The sequence below is a fragment of the Pseudoliparis swirei genome, chromosome 18 (genome assembly GCF_029220125.1).
Source record: "Pseudoliparis swirei isolate HS2019 ecotype Mariana Trench chromosome 18, NWPU_hadal_v1, whole genome shotgun sequence".
Lineage (NCBI taxonomy): Eukaryota > Metazoa > Chordata > Actinopteri > Perciformes > Liparidae > Pseudoliparis > Pseudoliparis swirei.
This window is the reverse complement of record NC_079405.1, coordinates 5024059-5046641: the sequence shown is the minus strand read 5'-3', so window position 1 is coordinate 5046641 and position 22583 is coordinate 5024059. Positions and strand designations below refer to the sequence as shown.

The 22583-nt window shown below is 42.8% G+C and overlaps 1 protein-coding gene and 1 long non-coding RNA gene across 5 annotated transcripts in view; one reads left to right on the top strand and one right to left on the bottom strand.

Moving 5' to 3' along the window:
- Window positions 1-200: 200 nt before the first annotated feature.
- LOC130208494 (uncharacterized) lies at window positions 201-10609 on the bottom strand. Its single transcript, XR_008834428.1, has 2 exons — window positions 10217-10609; window positions 201-3402 (listed from the first exon to the last, which is right to left on the bottom strand). It is a non-coding gene; the product is annotated as an uncharacterized LOC130208494 (long non-coding RNA).
- A 147-nt stretch (window positions 10610-10756) lies between these two features.
- ephb2b (eph receptor B2b) overlaps window positions 10757-22583 on the top strand; it is a 131661-nt gene continuing 119834 nt past the window's right edge. For all 4 annotated transcript variants that reach the window (XM_056437268.1, XM_056437266.1, XM_056437267.1 and 1 more), the window contains exon 1: window positions 10757-10892. In XM_056437268.1, coding sequence (XP_056293243.1) covers window positions 10841-10892 — 52 coding nt within the window. In that variant the 5' untranslated portion in view covers window positions 10757-10840. The remainder of the gene's footprint in view (window positions 10893-22583) is intronic.

Genomic DNA, 22583 nt, shown 5'->3' with positions numbered 1-22583 from the left:
ATGATTTACTGCAGGTATTGAGCTGCCGCAGCAGCCTTTTGGGAATGTACTCCTTGCTATGCGATATTGTTCATGAGGTTAAAATTGTTCGATGGATAATACATACACAGGTCCCCGAAGAAAAATAAATGTCTTTTCTCAAGTCTGTTGAGATCAAATCTGAAACAACACTCAGAGCGACAGAGAGAGAGAGAGAGAGATCTTGTTGCAAAGTAATTTTATTGCAGGAAACACGAGAGAAAATATAATTGGATCCCCCTGGAGATTCCCCAGTTCCTCTCCTTCCTTTCAGGGTTGAGGTTAAATACAAAGGAAATACAATAAAGAGGTAATATTCCTTTAGAGCGGCGAGCGAGTTAAATTAACCGTTCTTTACGCTTTCCAACAGCGAGAGCATTTACATCTAGATCCCATGAAGTCATTAAACGGCTGCAGGGTTTTTATTGGGTCTTTATGGAACTGTGCACGTGTGAAATACCTGCAGAGTAGTTAAAGGCCAGCGCTCGTATAAAAGCACTTACATGGCTCACGAAAACACATATAGTAGGACACGTTATGCATTAAGGCTATTTCTCAAACATAAAATGCACACTGAGAAATCACAGTAACTTTTGTAATAATCTGAACTGAAACACTACAAATTGCACGATTTGTAATAAAACTCACGTATGGTCCCGATAACCGAACGATATGATGGACGTCTCCTCGCGAAATACACACGGAGGCAAATAACGCTGCGCTGTATGAAAGGAAAAAACAACACACACGTTAAAATGCATTCCCTTGAACCGTTCCCCTTTATGGACCATAAGCACGATGCAGTTAAAAACCACATTGAAAGCAAAGAACGCAAAAAGACGGCAACTCGAGCCACTCAATAAAATGCACAAAAAACAAACTGACAACCGTTTTATGTGCACCGTGACCAGCCGCAACCTCAGCCATGCAAAGGGATTTCACCTGTGTGTGTTGGTGTGTGGGGGGGACAATGTTTTCCCAATAAAGGGGTATAATAAAGGATGCATTATTATTATTAATAATAATAAAAACAGCTCCTCTTTCAGGCCGTTCATAGACAGACTAGAAGAGCCCAGAGGAGAGAGGCCGTTCTCTGCATCGCGTTGGCACAATAAAGTTTATAGAAGGAATCGAGTTGCCACCCTGGACCATTTTTTTTGCTGGCTGTGCACTATTGTATTTCCAAGGACAGAGGAAGCATTCCAAAAATATTATTAAATGAAGTAAGTCCAACCTCATTAAATCTTTTAACCAATGCAATCATTCTCAAGCGCATGGGACCACACGTTCTGAGTGTTCAGGACCACGATAGGCATCAAAGAATATTTAACGGATGTTGGTGGTCAGTTGACGAGTAGGAAAAGTAAATGCCGACTGTTGTGAGTTGTTATGGGGACCGCACGTCGGCCAAGTGTTGGACGCGGTCGACCGTGAAGAGAGCGGACGCGGCTCTGAGGAGACGGATGGCTCGGCTCGTTAGCGACGCAGCTCGTCCTTCTCCAGGAGCAGCGGCGAGCGACGTGGACGCCCTGTTAGCTGCCGCTAGCTGCCGCTAGCCACCGGCCCGCTGCTCGGCAACCAGTGTGGCCTCAAAGCATGGTGGGATTAACACGCTAGCCAACTAACAAGCTAAACAGCTAACTAGTTAACAAGCTAACCAGCTAACAAACTAACCAGCTAAACACTAAAAAGCTAACCAGCTAATAAACTTACCATTTAACAACTAACCAGCTGAAACACTAACAAACTAACCAGCTAATAAGCTAACCAGCTAACAAACTAACCAGCTAACAAACTAACCAGCTAACAAGCTAACCAGCTAAAACACTAACAAACTAACCAGCTAATAAGCTAACCAGCTAACAAGCTAAAACACTAACAAACTAACCAGCTAACAAACTAACCAGCTAAAACACTAACAAACTAACCAGCTAATAAGCTAACCAGCTAACAAGCTAACCAGCTAAAACACTAACAAACTAACCAGCTAACAAGCTAACCAGCTAAAACACTAACAAACTAACCAGCTAACAAACTAACAAGCTAACCAGCTAACACACTAACCAGCTAACAAGCTAACCAGCTAAAACACTAACAAACTAACCAGCTAATAAGCTAACCAGCTAAAACACTAACAAACTAACCAGCTAACAAGCTAACCAGCTAAAACACTAACAAACTAACCAGCTAACAAGCTAACCAGCTAAAACACTAACAAACTAACCAGCTAACAAACTAACCAGCTAAAACACTAACAAACTAACCAGCTAACCAGCTAAAACACTAACAAACTAACCAGCTAACAAACTAACAAGCTAACCAGCTAAAACACTAACAAACTAACCAGCTAACAAGCTAACCAGCTAAAACACTAACAAACTAACCAGCTAACAAACTAACAAGCTAACCAGCTAACACACTAACCAGCTAACAAGCTAACCAGCTAAAACACTAACAAACTAACCAGCTAACAAGCTAACAAGCTAACCAGCTAACAAGCTAACCAGCTAACAAGCTAACCAGCTAAAACACTAACAAACCAACCAGCTAACACACTAAATGATGGCCGCCGCGCTGCATTGAGTTCAATGGGAATGTCCTTCTACACTTATTTAACATCTCTGTCATGACCATGAATGATTGTTACTTATTTCTGAGGAACTGAATTTGTGTTCAGAGAATATCTAGTTTTATAATATCACCGATTCATCCGTGCAATTCAAATGTGAAGTTACTGGTATTTACTGGCATTTGGGGGGAAATTCATGATCCAGGTCTGCTTTGAGTCTGTGCTTGAAATGTGTATTTGACTGTTTATTGTGCTTTTTCTTCATACGTTTTCTGTTTGAAAAGCTGACCTCGTGAATTAGTGGTCCTTCTGCGGTCGCCGTGTGTTATTTATGTTTTCCTTCTTGTCTGAAATACGGCTCCCGTTCGGCAATTTGTGATTTACGCCTGTGAAAAGCGCTGTGTAAATACATTCGACTTACATACTTCCTTAATACCAGAGGTACTCGACCGGAGAGTAAACTTGACACCGGACCAATCACAAACTGAGAGCTGGCACCGACCTCAGAGTTCTGTGTGAAATGTCAGAGTTCAGGCGCTCAAGACACGAGCAAAGACTTTCTAATTCCACCTGGTCGGTTATTTTAATGTTCTTCACAGCGGATTTCTGTTTGCCAAGCAGGTCAACGCGGGTTGTGGCTGGTTTCAGAGGGCTTAACCAACAACCCTACACCGGTCCCCCGTAAGCCAGTCGAGCTGGGTCACGATCAAAGAGTCGGTCCGGAGTCCAGAGTGACGCGGCAAAGAAAGAGGAATCCTCTTAGTGGGAATATCCTGTTGTGCACCTCCATCTGTTGCTCAGCGATGGCCGGCGGTCTGGAGGAGAGAGAAAAAAGAAAAAAGATCAGGAGGAGGACCACGTACCGTATTCTGGCATTTGAGACACGATGGAGTCATTTTTTCACAATATTCAGAATATTCCATCCAGCGTTCCCTATATTTAACGTCGAGTGCCGACAGTGTATTTGTTATTCTGCTATGGGATATTATTATTATCATGATGAGATGAGTCATGTTTAATAAAAACATGAAAGAGAAATGAAGGCTTACCACACATCAGCAGGTCTGAGCATCAAAAAAGTAAAAAAAAATAGTAAAATATATACAAATAGAATATAAGGTAATTGATGCTAACAGTACCACACAATGTGTATGCTATTGTAATATTAGGGGCAGATGATATCATATCAAACAAAAAACATGTGGTTCCTTGTCTCATGTGTTTAAAATCTTGGTATTTTTGGTATTCTTCCTCCGACCATTGAGGTTACTGAAATATCGGAATTTCCTTTTCCCTGAAAAGTCTGGAAAAGATTGATTCTACATTTATTGATTAACTATTCAAAAATATATATCTAGTATCTGTTCAGATTTCCCCAGCATTATAGATATTTCTCGCTATCGATTGATGAAATAGTGGAAGACGGTGGTTTTTTGAAGATTTGATTGTTCTTTATTTCTTTTATTTTGGAGTATAGTGTGGAACATGTTGACACAGCCCTGTGGCTCTTGTGGTGCTCGACGGGGTCCTGTAAGTGCCATGCGGGCCGAGCATGGTGTGACACAATAACACTCATTTAAAAACTTCAAACTATTCTGCGTGCAAGGGGCCCACTTGATATCTGATATACTCTATGTGGGAGCAGCACGGGGGATTTTCTAAGATGCATAATATCACCTTGAATTTGAACAATGAGCTTTTTTCATTCAAAGAAAAGTCCCCCTGCCGCTTTGTTCCAGGACATTTTTTATTATTTTTAACATTTCTTCCCTGTAAGAGAAAGCAGTTTATCCATCAGCTCAGATCAGCGTGAATGTTCCTTCTACAGATACAAAAAATAATTAAAAAATACTGCGAATCATTTCAAACAGTGCTTTTATACGACAATAACTTAAAACGCGGTTCAGGTCCCACATCGCAGGAGAACCACTTGCACACATGCAGGAGTCTGCTAGGCAACAGCATCGACACACGGGCGGCTGATTTATGGATCCGGTTCATATCAATTAGTGGAGAGCTTAGAGGAGGATGTTGGCATTCAAAAAAAATAAATAAAGAAAATTAAATACAAACCAAAGCCGTGATTGATGACTGCCATTTCATCAAGGCATTCATTTCGTCGTGACTGTCAGCTGAATCACTCTTTACTGGGCCTCGGATTTATTATGATGATAAAAAAGCGTCGCCCGCCCCTCCGACAGGCGCTTCGTACACATTTATCTTTAAGTAGCCGCGGCGGCTCGCCATAAACCAGCGAAGACACCGAGATCATCCTCGCACCGTCTCCATTTGTCAAGGAAAACACAAGTTAGTGCTTGAAGATTGTGTCATTTAATTATAAAGGAGTGAAGGGTGAAGGACTCGAGTCCCCCAGTGTACAGCTAGTGAAAGTTCCACTGTGTCTGTAAAGTTCACTTAACAAGAAAGTGAATTAAATCCTGCCGGGGCTTTTGGTCTATTTAATTAAAGCTGGAGCAACTTAGTGGGATTGAATTAAATGTTTGGCAGGAGGTAAACCAACACGCTGGTGGTGGGGTGTGCTCGGCTATTCGCGAAAGATAAGCAGCGAGCACATCTATTCTATTCTTCCAGCTTTATTGCATAAATATCACCTTTTTTTGTGTTTTCGTGCCCTTTGTGACGTTTTCATTTCGCGAAGGAGACGACGACGCGGGCAAATTAATAGAACTGTTTGAAATCCTGGATTTTCCCAAAAGTCGGGTTTGTTTCCTCCGCCCGTCGGCCGAGGTTAATCCACATGCAAGAGGTCTGGATTAGAGGAGTCCGGGGGTCTTTCTGAGCACGGGGGTCAGGGGTCACACGCCCAACCTTTATGGAAAGAAGGCCATTTTATTTCCTCGCTCGTTACTTCCCCGTAGGCCCATTTTAGGCTCAAGGTGACATCGGTTCCAGCCCAGAGTGGACGCTTTGATCGGGCTTAAGTTCAGGCTAAATATTCCAAAAGATAAGAATAGTTTGTGAACTGCAGGAACTCACCGTCACCCTCAACTTCATTTTGTCCTCACCCACAAATAAAAACATGTGTTAATTACATTACAGCTTAAGATAACGGGGATGAGTGATGATTATTTGTTTCAATTTAAAGTTATGAATCAATTATTCATCAATCCAAGCACAGCTAAATCATTCATGTGAGTTTACATGATTAACCCTTGTGTTGCCTCCGGGTCAATTTGACCCGATTCAATGTTTCACCCTCCTGTCGCCTTCGGGTCAATATGACCCGATTCAATGTTTAACCCTCCTGTTACCTTTATATTTACTAACATAGTTTACCCTTGAGGTCAATATGACCCCAGCTATTAAAATCTCCAGAAAATTATTAGAATTAATATTGTTTTCCAAGTTTAAGTGTGAGGTACTTTATGTTTGTTTGTTGACTCCCGAAAGAACACCGACATTAAACATTGAATCGGGTCAAATTGACCCGAAGGCGACAGGAGGGTTAAATATTGAATCGGGTCAAAATGACCCGAAGGCAACACAAGGGTTAAAAAAATGGCCCAAATAAATATTACTGCCTGTTGAAATTATTCAGCACCAATCAGTTATTTTGTGTTGAGTTGAAGTTAAGTTACATTTGGTTACGCTAAAAAAAAGTAAGCAAAAAATATTTTGAAAAATAACTAGAATATCTCTTTTATACGAGCAGATATTCAGAGTTTAACTATTGTTTTTATTTTTATTTATGACCATTATTTTTAATGCAAAAAAAAGAGAAGAAAAAGTCCCTTTTTTGGAGCAACCAATCAATTTAATTTACTTTATGAATTTTATTTCAGTGAATCGATCATAACTTTCAATGCACAGCATATTAATATGACCTTTCATTTATTAACAGAAGCTGCACAGTGACATTACTCTCAATACTTTTTGGAGAAAGATGTTCAGTAAATTCCAGAATAGGAATCTGAAGGTCCATCTTTTAAACTCTGGGTGGCAGTGTTGACGCAACGGCACATCACGCGACTCCTCTTCATACCGACCGACACTGTTAAATATTAGTTATGTTGCTGTTATGCTGGCAACTCCCTATGTCATTGATTCTATTCTAAATATTTACATGTTATTCTATCTTTTAAGTGAGTATATATGCATAATTCAATTATACATTCCTGTATATTGTGTGTGTGTGAGTCTGAGCAGCTTCACATCCATCAACATCCATACATATACATATATATACATATATATATATGATATATAACTAGATATTCATATTGATGCATTCAATATGAATATTTTAAAGTAAAAAAACAATTTCTGATAAATCAGATTATTTAAAAGCATTGTATATCTATTATTTAAATACACAATTATTTTTACATTGACACATATTAGGATTTTTTCATGCAAGTTTGAGACATTTAAATAAGAAACACATGAAAGAAACTAGACGTCACATTAATTACATATTTAGATCTTAGATACAAACATATTATTAATGTCTTATATAAGGTGCCGTGAATACCAGTGGCCATTTTAAAATATTAGTTTTGATAGGCTAAATTATTATTAAATTATATATCTGTATTCATTACGAGGATTACACAATTTATAGCAAAAATCCTTATTTATAGGATTTTTGCTATAAATTGTGAATAAACATTTAAGTTGGAACGTACATAATGAGTTTCTGTTTCTGAATGTATAAAAATAAAATGTGATAAAAATAATAGCAAATATATAATGTGAATAACAAAGTCAAAACAAATATATATACAGTAATGGTATTAAATTATTGCTTCACACGCACCGGTGCATATCTAAAAGAAAATATATTCTCATAATGACAAAACTACAATCGACATATCGTGTCATGTAATCATTATTCCTATTATTAATATTGTATTAATATTCTTTTATTATTTGTTTAAAAAAACCACGCACACACAAATCAAAGAAAAATTACAATACGTTATTTTTAAAGATGCAAGCATGCTAAATAATGTCACCCACACACGGCCGTGCACTACTTCTGCTTGTTAGCTTGACTTCTTATCATTAAGCCGGTGAAATAAACAATGAACATGTCTCCCGCCATAATAAAAGTGAACTGCACGCTAAAATCAATTCCTCCCTGATGCACCTCATGTGCATTAATAGGGGGTGTAATTCAACATGGGTTTTGCTGCGTGTATTTTGGGGTATGCTGTGTGTTTACTGTCGGCCACGGTTACTGTTGTACAGTACAGTTGGATATCCGAGCCGCAGAGAGGATTTACGCCGCATTCAGACGTCTCTGCTTTGCATTACGTGTATTTTATTACGACGCAGCCGTTGTAACGTAGCGTGGCAGATCTCTGTGGGTAAGTATTAATATCATTTCTTCCAACATCTTTCACTTCAGGCTCAAGTCAATACTCCCAGCCTGTATGGAACTCATTACAGCATGTGTGTGTGTGTGTGTGTGTGTGTGTGTGTGTGTGTGTGTGTGTGTGGGGGGGGCATGCTTTTCTCAGCGCCTCGCCGTTTTGTTCCATCTGTGTTGTAGTCACCTGAACATGATCTCAACTCAGCCAAGTGACCTGGAATCAATACAGTCCAACTCAGTGGAGGCAAATAAATCAGCCGGGCTCGTTTTAAACCCACGAGAGTCCCGCTGTATATATATATATTTATATATATGTGTTATAAGAAAGGCATGTTTGATGACAAATAATTTATTCTGGAATCTGGTTTCTCCTCCAGCTTTAGTGGCTCCATACTTCACGTCCATTTGGCCTGTTTCTCCAGGCGAGTTTACCCATTTTCTTTGTGGACTTGTGTGGCTGTAATTCCTCATGGACACATCTGAAAGCCAGCTTTTTTATTTATTTATTTTTGTTTTATGTCTGCCTCCCGGTGTCCATCACTTTCTTTGCACAAAGGAAGGCCATTTGGACATTTCTGTGTTCATTGGGACTTTTTTTTGATCGTTTTCTTTTCCTTTCTGCAGGTATATATTCAAACAAAGCAGCACATTTGTGCAGCTGCTTCAGTGTATCCCTGTGGCATCTGTCTCCATGCCTGTCATATGAAAAGCAGCCTGTGTTTTATTCTTTAGCCATGGCAGAACTCTGTAAAGAAACTTGGAATTTTACTACCAGCTTCTGGGGCAGGGCATTTTATTAAAAATATGGCTTGGAAGTTACTGAGAACTTTTTTGGGGTAAAAGTGTAATCCTATTAAAACTCATAAAAATTGAGCGTGTTATGATTGCTAATATGCATATTTACGTATTGCCTTTTTATGGACTGTTGGGAAATGATTGCCAGTAATGTTGCTGCCAGACTGCGACTTAAATCAACTTTCTTTTTGAAGATTAATCGTGACGTGTCTCAAAGTACTTTGAGCCAACATCACATCAGCTGATTATGGTTTTACGATGATTCACGAACGGGAAGGAAAGTTTTTTCATTGGGGGAGGAAGTGATATTTCACTTTGACATTGATTCTAAGGCTCCGTTATTAGAAGAAATAACCACACGGTCGCATGATGCCGGTCCACGTGAAGCACAAACGACGGTTAGCTGCAAGAAACAACTCAAATTAATATGAAATTCACATTATCCAAATGTCAACATTGTTTACTGCGCAAAGGCCAATCCATAGTGCCATTATGGATTATGCATTCACTGTTATGTGTCAATTAATTCCCACGTCAAGAATAGACATCTCCCTCTGATATAAACCTTTAATGCACCACTTAAGTAACAGCAGGTAGACATTTCTTTTTTTTGGTGGTGTATCTAGCCAAGTCATTAAATTGACCGAACAATTCTTTTGAATCAATCAATGTTTTTAAATGAGGAGATGCTGACTCAGCTACTATCTCAGCTATACTTCACTTTAATACCAGCCTATTTTACAGCAGGAATAGAGTGCTGAAACTGGGACTGTCCCCATGTAGTAATGGCCTTCAGTATTTTCTTTATTAGCAGGACACTTACGTTCATTTTAACTGCCTTGTGGTTAAAATAGGTGGTAAAGCAGTAAATTATGTATAAGAGTTTGAAAAAATCAATCAAATATTTAATTAATTATATATATGTGTATATATATATAAATATATATATATATACAAATCTTATCAAGTTTCTAAATATATTGCTTTGGTTTAAATACACTGACACATGAAAAAGTAATATTCAGATTTACATAAAGCATCAATCCTAGCGTAGCTCGAGGTAGATTAAATTCTGTAATAAACGACCTGTACGGTATGTAATTACACGCGTGTGCTGTGGCTAGTGTGAGTGATTAATGAGGGTGAGTGATTAATGTGTTTACAACTCGACAAAAGAAGGCTTAATTCATTTAATATATGGTTAAAATGTACACCATAATTATATATATATTATTCGGATATTCGGATATCCACAATCAATTTATCAAAAACTAAATATAAATAAATATCAATACTGGTATTTTAATAAAGTATATATTGTAATACAAAACATGAATCTTTGCACACTTTAATTTTTTTTAAACTTCATACATTCCTCACTCAAACAAACAGCGTCACAAGGCCTGGGCAGAAGGCTTGGTGCAAACCTTTAAGTGGCAACCAATTAAACAATAACTATTAGAGGTGAAATGTGGGCTAAAAGAAACAGTTCAACTTACTTTAATTGTTCTGCCGTGTTGGTCACCTGTTGTTACACCGCCAAAAAAAAAGTCCTTTCATAGCGCAAAGGAACCCCGCAGACACGTTTGAGCTTTGCCTGCCAAAAAATAAAAAGTATTTCCATTTCGAGTGGTGCAGCGGGGAGAATAATCGGCTCCATCTTTTATAAATGCCCCACATGGTCCACAAAACACTTAATTATCGCTAGGTACGGTGGTGTGGACTGTCCTTCCACTCGTGATTGACAGCGGGGTGAATCGAAGGGGCTTTGAAGGGGTGGCGGGGTCCTCTCGTCCAGCGGCTGTATCAATAATTAAAATATTACAAACCCCTCGTCATTAATAATATAAACATAAGTCGTATTTATATCCTGCAAAAGAGGAACTGGAGGAATGTTGCGTAAAAATCCGTGTGCTTGTTTCCGCTGTTGTTTCATGCTCCCCCCCCCCGTCTGTGGTTTTGTTGGTTTCGCCCAAACTTGGTTCAGATTTGAGTTCGTTTTCGCTGCTATCTGGGATCGCTCTATTGGAGGAGAAGGACCGCCTGTCCCCACTCTGCCTGCGCTGTCAATGGCTTTCGGGACGTATTACATTTGAATGTCTGGGCGATATAAGTGACCAATAATGGATATTCTATGGATATTATGGACCATACCGGTCGTAATAGCTGTTGAAGGTAAGCGAATTTGTATCACCCCCAACATCTTGCCGGCTTTTTTTGAGTTTCGGACAGGAGCGTGTGCGTGGACCTATTTAATCACAGGGATGCGACCAGGGAAGGGGATGGGTGGTGGTGGTGGTGGTGAGGGGGGGGGGGGGAATAACCACTTTTCGTCTCCGTTAACGTGCATTAATGTGTCATAGCGTTGCGCGCGTGGGGTTCGGGAGTCAGCCGCCGCCGCCGACGACGATGATGGTGATGATGGTGGTGGTGATGATGGTGGTGATGGTGGGACACACAAAAAAACGTGCTTCTCCGCATCCGCGCAGGTAGACAGGCGGCTGCTGTTGCACGTTATCTGCGTCAATTAAGGGGACGCAATTAGCACCAAAAAAAAAGGGCTCGCCAGGGCAGGTGAAGAAAAGCGAAACACGCGTGACGCGTGTCGGGGTTTGCGTCCCGTGTGTCGGCGGAGGCGTGTCACCGGTGGTGATGATAACCGTGAAAGACAAACGTCTCCGTACACCTTTCTTTTCTCCCCCTCCTCCCCCCTCCCGCCCATCATGCGCGAGACTAAATGTGCATTAAATGCCTTGACAGTGTGAGTTACAGACAGCCTCTGTCTGGTCCTCGTGCTCATCGGTTGTATACGCGTAGCTTGGCTAAGCAGTAACAGGCAGCGTGGCTCAACGCACAATGAGGCAGGTTGAATGTTGAAAATGTGTGTGTGTGTGTGTGTGTTTACAGCAGTGAGTCTGTGAGTCAAAATGCATAGCACCTCTAGCACCTCTAGGGTCTATTTTTCTTAAACTTGACCCTGTAACCTTCGAAAAAAACATATTTGGAGATCATAAAAGCTGCCATTTTTGTAATTTTAGTGGTGTGTCAGTCTGAATGGTTATCTGCAGGCGATGAGGACAGGACGCCTCGATGATGAATGGAAAGCGACAGCCCAGTCGTACATTTATTCGGGTTATTTTTACGAAATAGGGAAAAAACCAACATGTCTTCTTCCTCCGGTCGGGTCGGACTAAATCTCATAATTGCAGGTGGGGCTGAGGAACTATGCAGGAATTCAAGTGAAATGCGACCGCAGGTTAAAACAACAGCGGAAAGAAAAACAGGAAAAGAAACAAACTATTCAGCTGCTCGTTTACTGTAAACTAATTCTCCCCGAAATCACACAGCAAAGGTCGAGGGCGCCTGTCGGGCCCGATGAAGGGCTGGCACGCGCTTTGACAGACGTCATGCGTATTCATGCAGACTCCCACCAAATGCTGCTGTTTACGGTTACGTCCCAGGATTAACCGAGCAGTCTTGGAAAGGCTTGCGTTAAATTTCACATCGGGGAAGCTTTTTTTTTTTAAACGTGAGTCACAGCTTTAACATTTGTGTCGTCGCTTTTCCATTTCATTTAAAGCTTTTATCACCAGACATCAATCCGGGACACACTTTATTTTGTATTTTTTTAGGAAATCGTACGCTCAATCCAAGCCTCATCATTAAAAAGAACACCGTACGAATGCTGGGACCATTGTGCGACCTATATTTTATAGCATCCGCGAATTGTATATATATAATTTTTTTTTATATATTCAAATTTTTCTTCTTTCTGTTGTAATAACGAACATTTCGCAAGCATAATAACACAAATCAACGTGTTTATATATAAAGTTGAACCTATACTGTCATGTCCCACGGCTTTTACATAAATAAATACATTGAATATTAATATATCCATGGATATAAACAAGATTTACGTCACACGTCCATCAGTCTAAAAATGTATTAAAAAAAACGTCTCATAATAAATAACTGTATCCACATGTCGTACATGCACATAATAATCAACATTATTTGTTTTCTTTTAATCACTGCTATCACCATTTCCCGATTGTCCATTAAAACAGTCGGGCTTATTTATTTCCTTATTATTATTTTATCCGTGCTGTTTTTCTCCAAACCCTCAGGATGTGGAAAAACTGCCAAAAACAACACGACAGATTCTCGCCACACCGGGTTCCACTTCCCCGTGTTTGTTGTTTCTCTCTGAAATGGCCACAGTTACTGTTTGTCCACATGTAAAAACTATTTTTTTAAAAAGGAAGAAAAAATCTGCCGCGTGAAGCGTTTGAGTACGCTGAGCGCGTCCGGCGAGCGCCTCGAATTCCGATCGGCTCTTCAAATAGTTATCTCGGCGGATTGAAGTGCGCTCCTCGCTCCGTGGAGAAGGCGCCGTTGATGCTTTAGCGCGTACGCTGGATGTGGAGCGCCGTCTCCTGGGCGTTTGGCGTCTCGCCGCGTGATTCGTAAACCAGCTAGTCCCCGCCGGCAACCGAGCACCCCCCCCCTCCCAACCCCCCCCCCTCCATTTCAGCCCGTGAATCACCCTCGCCGACCGTCCAATGAAATCGCGAGGATGGCTTACGTATAAGAAATAAAGGGTTGAAAAAGAGGTCACCGAAGCTGTAATCCCCCCCCCCCAAAAAAACGTCCCAGCATGCAACAGAAAAGAAGCCTTGATTGGATCATTTTGACACATTTAGACGCTACTTTTTCCCCCTCCATTGTTGTTTTTGTTTAATACAGGGTGACGTCTTTGCTGTAGTTCAGGGTATTTTGGGATGTTTTCGAACGTTACCCGCTAACACTGCGCCATCGTGTTGCAAAACGAGTTACCAAATCCCGATATATATATAGATATATATATATCTATATATATATGAATATTTCCAGATATACATTGAAAGGAGCGCAAGTAAAAACCTTACTCCAACATCTCTTGAAGTGTGCCCGAACACACGCCTGAAAGGATGGCGACTTGTTATACAAATAATCAATAAATCAGCCAGGGGGCCATACCGGAGAGGATTAGAGGATTAAAACCTGGGGGGGGGGGGGACTCAAGTAAATCCTATCTGTGTCCCAAGTATCCGTTGAGCGAATAGTGTCAACAGCGTGAAGCCCGCGTCTCCATTCAGGCCGCTCTCCCTCGGCGAGATCGCCATGTCGGACACGACCGGCGGATGCCGCGGCGTTCATCGGGGGGCGTTCGACCGCGTTCATTCAAAAGGCGTTTAATTCACCCGGCGGAATGTGAGACGAGCCAAACAACGTTGATTAGCGTTAATGTGACCCGCCGCCGCCGCCGACGAGAGCTTCTTGTTGGTTTAGTAAACGGGGCTCTTTTTGAGAAGAAAAAAATAATAATTTAATGGAGGTAGAAATTAGCCTCAGCTTTGTCAAACAGGCCTGAGAAAACACGGCGTGGATTAATCCCGTCATTAGTTCCTCCTTTCATTGTCGACAGCCTCGCTCGCAACGCCGCTCCGTGTAATTCTGTTGAGTGGATGTCCTCAGATTCATCCCCGGCCGTAAAACACAAACGCTACAAGCCTGTATTGTTGGGAGGAGATGAAATTTACAAGACGGATCATTCCCCCCCCCCCACCCTTCTGCTGTGGTATTCCCGTTTGCACAGTGCAAACAGCAAACGTTCTCGGGGAGGATCAGCGTTGCCGTGATTCAATAACAACCTCCTCCAGACACGCACGTTGTCGTCGGGCGTCCGGGGGCCGGATGATAGACGACTTTGAAACACGTTTCTTCTTTTTTTTCTTCCTTTTCTTCCCTTTCTTTCTTTCTCTTTGACGAAAGCACAACAGAATCCGGAGCGTCGGATGTCGACAGTGGGGGTAGAATGAGATCACAGCGTGGAGCCTTTACACACACACACACACACACACAAAAAAAAGTCTGGCAGATTTTTTGATTGCGTTTCAATACGCGCGCCCGCATTCCTCCAGCGCTCCGCCGAGCACCGGAGCCCCGCTCGCTCCAAAGTTTGCCCGACGCCCGGTCAAGACGACGCTTTTGAATTCTTGGAAATTCTCTATATTTGTTTTCAATCAGAAGATTTCTTCTTCCATTGGTATTTAGCATATCCCTTCAGAAGGCACAGTACGATTGTTCATGTGTTTTTGTGGAAAATCCTGCCAAGTTTGGTCCAAGAACTCTTTCATATGTAAATCCGGTCGCTGTTTTTGACCGGAATAGTTTTGTTGGGAATAGACTTGCGAGTGTAACACGGAAAGCATTGTGGGTTTTTGTTTTTGTGGAGGAGTAACAAAAGACGGGACGGAGGTTGGGCTCCGAAATGGGATTAGATTTTAAAAAAAAGGTAAAAATGAGCGACCGTATACAATCCAGTGTTTTCCCAGTCCACCCAATGAGCAGATGCAGGGAGCCGGGCCCGCACGCCAACCGCCACAGTAGGCTTTCACAAAGAATCTGTCTCCATTCAAGCCTTAATCCATGCTGCCGAGGGCCCGGGCATTGTCACTTTGCATGCAAAATCTCAATTAGTGCTGGTACCAGTTGTTTCACTTGAAGGGGGGGGGGGGGAGTGTCACATTTCAGAGACATCTATGGCTACCTTTGGGGTGAGATTAAGGCAGAAGTGTCACCGCTTCGCCGAGGAAGAAAAATCTTCCGTCGCTTAAGGTCGCTCGCCGAACGCCGGCACCGAGCTCTAAATCTCGAGAGCTCGGGAATACTCAACGTCTGTTAGCCAAAAGTTAAGCAGGGCAACGAAAAAGACAAAAAAAGACGAAAAAATAAGGCTTTTCATTAAAACTCTTCCCGCGTGGGGTTTTCATTGTAGCTTTGCGTCCCAGCTGGCTCCGCGAGCCGAGCCGTCTCGTATGTTGCTGCTGGCTCCGCTCTCGTTCAACCGATCTCACTGAGGATTCGGTTCAAGACGCGTTCGGGGGGGGGGGGGGGGGGGGTGTTCGGTGATGTTTCCACGCTCTCAGCTGTTTGACTGCTGCGGTTCTCCCACTCTTTATTTGTTCCACACATCATATCTGCCCTCTGGAGGTGATGCTAAAGCATTTTTTTTTCATCTTCGTGGACCAAAGAGCTAAAGTTGAACAAATTCAATAGTGGATTCTAAACGGTATTTAAGTAGCGAGCTAATATGGCTTTGTGCTTGTGTGGCCCTGAAAGGATTGTGGCGAGCAATGTTGGTACTTTTCAGAAATATCATCATGTTATTTATGTTCATTTATGCGACACAGAGACAACAAGAACACCCTGATGACGCTACAACGTGGGCTACACGTCCACGTTGAAATAGGCAGGAGGAGAGATGGTTAACATGTAGTCCTGCTTGGCTAAATAACAGAGCTGGGAGTTTGCGTTGAGTCACATGACGTCGTGTTCAGGCTCTACATTTGTGAAAGCGAGTATTGTGCAACGATGAATCATCACATCATTACATTACATGCCATTTAGCTGACTCTGTTCATATAAATCCGAGTTTTTGAAGGGACTGCTGTGTTCCAGTTCCTGCAAATTCAGAATAACATCCCATAGCAGATGGAATATGTGTCTGATAAGACATATTATGTCTGCTTCTCAAAGTTTAGGTACGCGCCTCAAGCAAATGCAACACACACACACACACACAGCGTCAGTCTGTCAGGATGACGTCATGAAAATGCGGCTGCTTAGAGGGCCGTGCTTGGCTTGGGGGGGTGAGTCGCTTTTGGGCTTCAACCTGTGTTGTCGAGAGAGGACTCCGCTGTGATTGCAATCGCATGCGAGCTCGTATCTTACGAGTGATCGGTGAATACATTCTCCTGTTGGAAAGGAGAGAACCAGAGAAGGTCGCTGGCTGAATTATTCCGTTAGCTCCAATTTTGACACACGCCAACAACGCTTTTATCCGAAAGCGACTTTCAATAAGTGCATTCGACCATGATTACGAACTCAGAACAATGAGAAAGCCCAAACTACAAAAACACCTGAAGTAAGTGCCATTCAAGAGCCACTGAAGCGCTAATCGGTTTTCATTCAAGCTATATCGTCACGCGTTTGAATGTTATCTTGTATCATTTAGTTTCGGGTGTGAAACCGGAATAAAAACAGTCGTATTTATCTCAATATGTTAGATATGAGAAATGTATTTAGGACCTATACATTTCTTTTACAGGGTTCGTACGGTCATGGAAAACCTGGAAAAGTCCTGGAATTTTAAAATGGTCATTTCCAGGCTGGGAAAACCTGGAAAAAACTCAAATCATAAAAGTTTTGGAAAAGTCATGGAAATGTTGTTATATTCACATGTTCATTTACGCCGAGTTTGAAATAATTGATATGTTCTTTTAACCCTCCTGTTGCCTTAGGGTCAATTTGACCCCATTCAATGTTTAACCCTCCTGTTACCTTTATATTTACTGACATATTTTACCCTTGGGGTCAATTTGACCCCAGCAATTAAAACCTCCAGAAAATTATTAGAATTAATATTGTTTTCCAAGTTTAAGTGTGAGGTACTTTATGTTTGTTTGTTGACTACCTAAATAGCCCTTTAAATATATAAAAAAGTTGATATTTCTTATATGTTTGACAGTGAAAAACAGCCTGGGGTCAAATTGACCCCAAAGAACACCGACATTAAACATTGAATGGGGTCAAATTGACCCTAAAGGTAACAGGAGGGTTAAACATTGAATGGGGTCAAATTGACCCTAAGGTAACAGGAGGGTTAAAGAAAGACGCTCAAAAACGCACAACATTTTCTAAATTGTTCATGTTTATACCGAGATTTCAGTTTGGTCGTGGAAATTTGGTTTAAAGTCATGGAAAAGTCATGGAAATCCACTGGTCAAAATGTGTAAGAACCCTGCTTTTAGTTTTTGACCCACTTGCATCGTCTGATACGAGCGTTGTGGTACCGGTATGAAAATAATATCTCGACACTTCATTACAATGAAACTAAACAAGGTGCAAACTAGGTAATCGTCGGCACATGAGAGCGTCTGGTGTGTGATCGACAACACAACCGAGTTGTTTTCCACACGCATGGTGTTGCTACGATGTACGACGCTGACAAATCACGGGCCTTGGGTTCTGGTGCGGCGTAATTCCCCAAATCCACAAGCTCGGTTTGCGTACCATGTTTGTGTCAAAGTTGCTTACGTTCACTTCCATGAGTGCGCTGCCGAGTCAGAGAGCGGAGGGATCGGTTTACCAAAGTCCCGCGTTTAACTGCCTCGCTGGGAAGCGCGATTATACTTTTAAAAACACACTACAACCTCCTCGATGTCCGCCTCAGAAGCCGAGCCAAGAAGAACCGAGCCGTGTCGCGTCGGACCTCGTGGCTTAACGCTCGATGTTTACGCTACGGGCCTCGTGCGTACGTGGTGCCGTATCGGCACTTTTCACATGCTGTAGATTTACTGCCTTTAGAGTGGCTTTTGTTATTAATAGCTCCTCAAAGAAAGAACAGGTGTTTAATCTTCTGTCTCTTTGGTCGGTAATCAGCCCTGTTTAGTTTGCAGAGACCAGCTGGTCCGATATGGCTGTGCGACTTGATGCTATCAGAAAATGAAAATATTTTCATAATCGACAGGTGCTTCGAGGCTCTCTCGCCCCTGAGCGATGTCGACTGAAAACAGCGTTTGTTTTAAAAAAAGAAGGAAATATCAAGTTCTTTAGACTTCTCCGGTTAATGACGAATGGATATTTGGGAAAGATCGGAAACACGTGATGGATAAAAACAGGACTTATTAAAACGAAGATCAATCCCACTGCGGTTTATTTATTTGTTTACCCCCCCCCCCTCGGAAAAGAAAAAACCCCGAGAGCTGTAAATCAATCAAGCGCAGATATTCTTTTACGGGTTCACAGCCACGAGGACATCTTTGCGAGCGCGTACATGTTTCTCTCGGCGATTGAAGTCTGACAGGAAATCGTAATCTACAGTTTCACGAATCTTAAACCACACGAAACATAAACAGCTGTAACCAGCTTTCCCTGGAGATTATGCTCGGTTCATGTCAAACAAAAGCACGCACGGGTTAAATGCTAGTTGCATTTAAGCCGGAGCATTTGATGCATCCTCTTCCAAAGTGCCTAAAAGGTGGGATTAACTTTACTTCTTTTTAAAAAAAAAGTTCATCGCTCGTCCCAGAAAAAAATAAATACACAAAATGACTTTGAAATTCTTTCCTTGATTGTTTAAACTGCTTCTGGCCACAGTGAGCTACAACTAACCAACGCTCCTCTAATAACCAGACAGGGAACAACCAAATATACATTAATAATGTTCAGAATTAAAGAACTTTTGTCGTGTGAGAATTGAATTTAAATGTCAAATCGCGCTGCGGTCGCGACTGCGTGCCGAGGATGGCGACGAGAGGCGCTATGTGGACATTATTATTGTTATTTAGTGCCGATCGGGCGATTCAGGCATCTCCAGATTTGTTTTTCCTTGCGGCGCTTGAAGGATATAGGTGTGTGTGCCGTGTGATTGGCGGGCTGTAATCGTTCCAGTGTGTTGCCGGGCAGAAGTGAGGCACTCCAAACAGTTTTAAAAAACTGGACAAAAGATCAAACTGCTCTGAAGAATTTGCCCTGTTAAACTTGCAGGCAGATGTTATAAAGTTTAACCCTGGAATTTATTTGGAGTGAGTGACCGATGTGCCGGCTTCAATCAAGTTTTCTTTGCGCCCGGTGTTTTCTCAGGCTGATTACAGTTTAAATATGGAATAAGACGTGCTTTACCTCGGCGTAACCTCTCTTGATGTTCCGCACGGGAAATCTAGATCAAGGATGTTCTCGTATCCTGCCATCTTAATTAGCGCATGCTAATTGGCAACGCGCCGTCTCTCTTTGTGAGTCGTATTTATGAGCCGATGGGAATAGGAATCATCAGGGACAGACGGTGGGACGTATATTTTCAGATATTATTCAGAACGGGGAAAAGAACGTGCCGGCGCCTCACAATCAAAATGGCCCCCGTGAACACGGAGGCCTGATTTTCCGTCTAAATTTGTCATGGTCCGCATCTCCCTAATTTGACGAGACGTCGCTCTCGAGACATCGTGTGGAATAAAAATTGGTTTAAATGTCTTCCTCCTATTCAGGCGGCAACACAAAGATCTGAAAAACAATATCTGCCCCCCCCCCCCCCCATCCTTCACGTGGACATTGAGTCATACACATCAACAATATGGCACCATTTGATATTCAACCCGGCAATGCTACTAAGCCAGGGGAAGAAGAAGAAAAAAGAGGGACAGAAGGAGGAGGAAGAGGAGGAGGAGGGAGAGTGTACCCTGAGAGAGGTCAGACCTCGTTCCAGAGACCCCCGTCCACACACACACCCCAGGTACTGTGACACTGCCTTTATGAGCCCGGAGAACACACACCCAGCGGATTAGTGTCTGGCTCTCAATGTCCCCCCCCCCCCCCCGAGACAAAGAAGCACTGATTGCGTCGTCATCTGCATCACAAAGGGAAGAAGCCTTTTCTCTACCTGAGCCGCCGCCGCCGCACACCACATCTATCAGCGACTCTGGACCCACGTGACATCTGCCTTTTGTCTTGTTTTTGTCCATCTCTGTCCCCCCCCCCTTCCATTCTCTCTCTCCCTGACCCATGCCGTCTGTCCACCACGGCCCATATCATCCGCCCCCTCCTCCTCCTCCTCCTCCTCCTCCTCCCTCCCCTGTGGAAACTAGCTTCTCGGTCGGCAGCAGCACTGACCGGTTTCTTTTCTTTCTGCCGGTGTTTATGTGCCGAGCGCCGTGCGCACCGCCACCATCTTTCACTGCAAAGAGCCCCCCCCCCCTTCCCCTCTTCCCCCCTCACACACCCAGACGAGGTGCTCGCGGGTTTTCTCTGACCAGAGTCGCGGCCTGGCAGGCTCCGCTCCGCTGTAACTCGTCCCTGTCGCCTCGTGTTGGGGACACAACATACACCGAGCCTCCCGATTGGGATTGTCTTCTTACGCTGCACGAGTTTACCATAAGCCTGATGTTGGCTTTCACACACTGCTCCTTCATCATGAAGCTTTTTAAATCCCCCATCTTCCTTCCATCCTCTATGACCGACGTGCTCTTGAACGAACCTCCTGTGGAATACAACTCAAACCTTCGTGGAGGCGTCGGAGCGATCTCAGGCCCGGTTTAACCCGACTTAAAGCAAAACACACGTTCCAGCTCCCGTTTTTTACCGTCGGACGAATACATTCAGAATGCATTCGGAAGATTAAACAGGGTGTGACTTTTAAAAAGCAGAGGGAGTGACGGGGAGAGAGCGAGAGAATGACTTTTTGTGTGTCTTCAAGTGTGATAGCTGGTTTCCATTCACACGTAATTGCATTAGCTCGGGGAGAGACTGGGGAATTAACACCAGGCAATTAGCCGATTTGGCCTTTTGGCTGTGACTTTGTCTGGGCTTTTATTTTAGCGAGCTGCAGCTCCTCCTGCGTTTTCATACGTTCATCTGGAAATGGCATTTCAGTCGGATGGGGGAGGCGACCTCGCGAAGCCGACAGCGGGCGACCGCGTAGAACTGGACGTGTGTGCGTTCAACACGGAGCGGCGGCGTGTGTTATTGATGGGACTCCATCCATCTGCGTCACGGGCCGCATGCGCTGTGTGTTAGCGGCGTTTAACACCACGCCCTGACCCGACGGATGCAGTCGTAGCCACAAACATGGAGGTTTGCTTTCATAATAATAATATTGATAATATTTCAGACTTCTGCCGCGCTTTTCTAAGTACGCAAAGACGCTTGAAGCAGGGTTCGTACGGTCACGGAAAACCTGGAAAAGTCATGGAATTTTCAAAATGGTCATTTCCAGGCCTGGAAAAGTCATGGAAAAAACTAAAATCATAAAAGTTTTGGAAAAGTCATGGAAATGTGTTATAATCACGTGTTCATTTACGCCGAGTTTGAAATAATTAATATGTTTTTTTAAGAAAGACGCTCAAAATATAAGCCGGCGTACGCTCTCGATATGCACAATTTTTTACATGTTTCATGTTTATACTGAGATTTCAGTTTGGTCGTGGAAATTTGGTTTAAAGTCCTGGAAAAATCCTGGAAATCCATCGGTCAAAATGTGTAAGAACCCTGTTGAAGTGATGTGGCGGTGATACGTGAGCAGCCTCTGTTTCCCTCTTAGATAATAGATCAAACGCTCACTTTACGTTAAGCATCCTTCAATTATAACCAGAGATAATTTCATGACTGAAACTGTGTTTTTTATCTATTTTTTAAAGGCCCATTTGTTTATTATGGCCCGAAGACATGATGACATTCTGAGGACGAAAAGATAAGAGAGAAAGATAAGATGAGCCTTTAATGATCCCCACAAGGGGGATTTATGTCGGTGTTGGCGCGCACAAGGACAGAAATAAATACAGCAGAGCAGGGAAAAAAATTAATGAGAAAAGTATGTACCATAAAACAAAAAAACATGCATGATCAATTAGACTGGATAGAGTGAGCCCCAAACCATGGAAGCATCACGCTGGTTCGCATTTTAGGGAAATGCCTCAAAATCCCAGAGAGTGGTGTCTCCTGATGGATTTCATATCTTAGTAAAAACTCGCTTTAACCGCATCAAACCAAAAATTCCCATGAAAACAAAAAATCCACTGTGAGATGAATTTCCAAAACACCGGCTCCAGTTCCTGGACTCGGGACGCTCTCCGCTCGCCGCTCAGCTTTTAAGTTAAAGTCGTTCACGAAACTTTCCTCAGAAAATGTGAGTTTGGCCGCCGAGTGCAGCAGCGAGCCAGTCAGACGACACGGAGGCTCTGTTCTGCACACGGCGGGACAAATCCTCCAGAGGAAACTCCTCGAGGGGGGATACGCGATCAATAGATTTCAGATCATCGGGAGGAG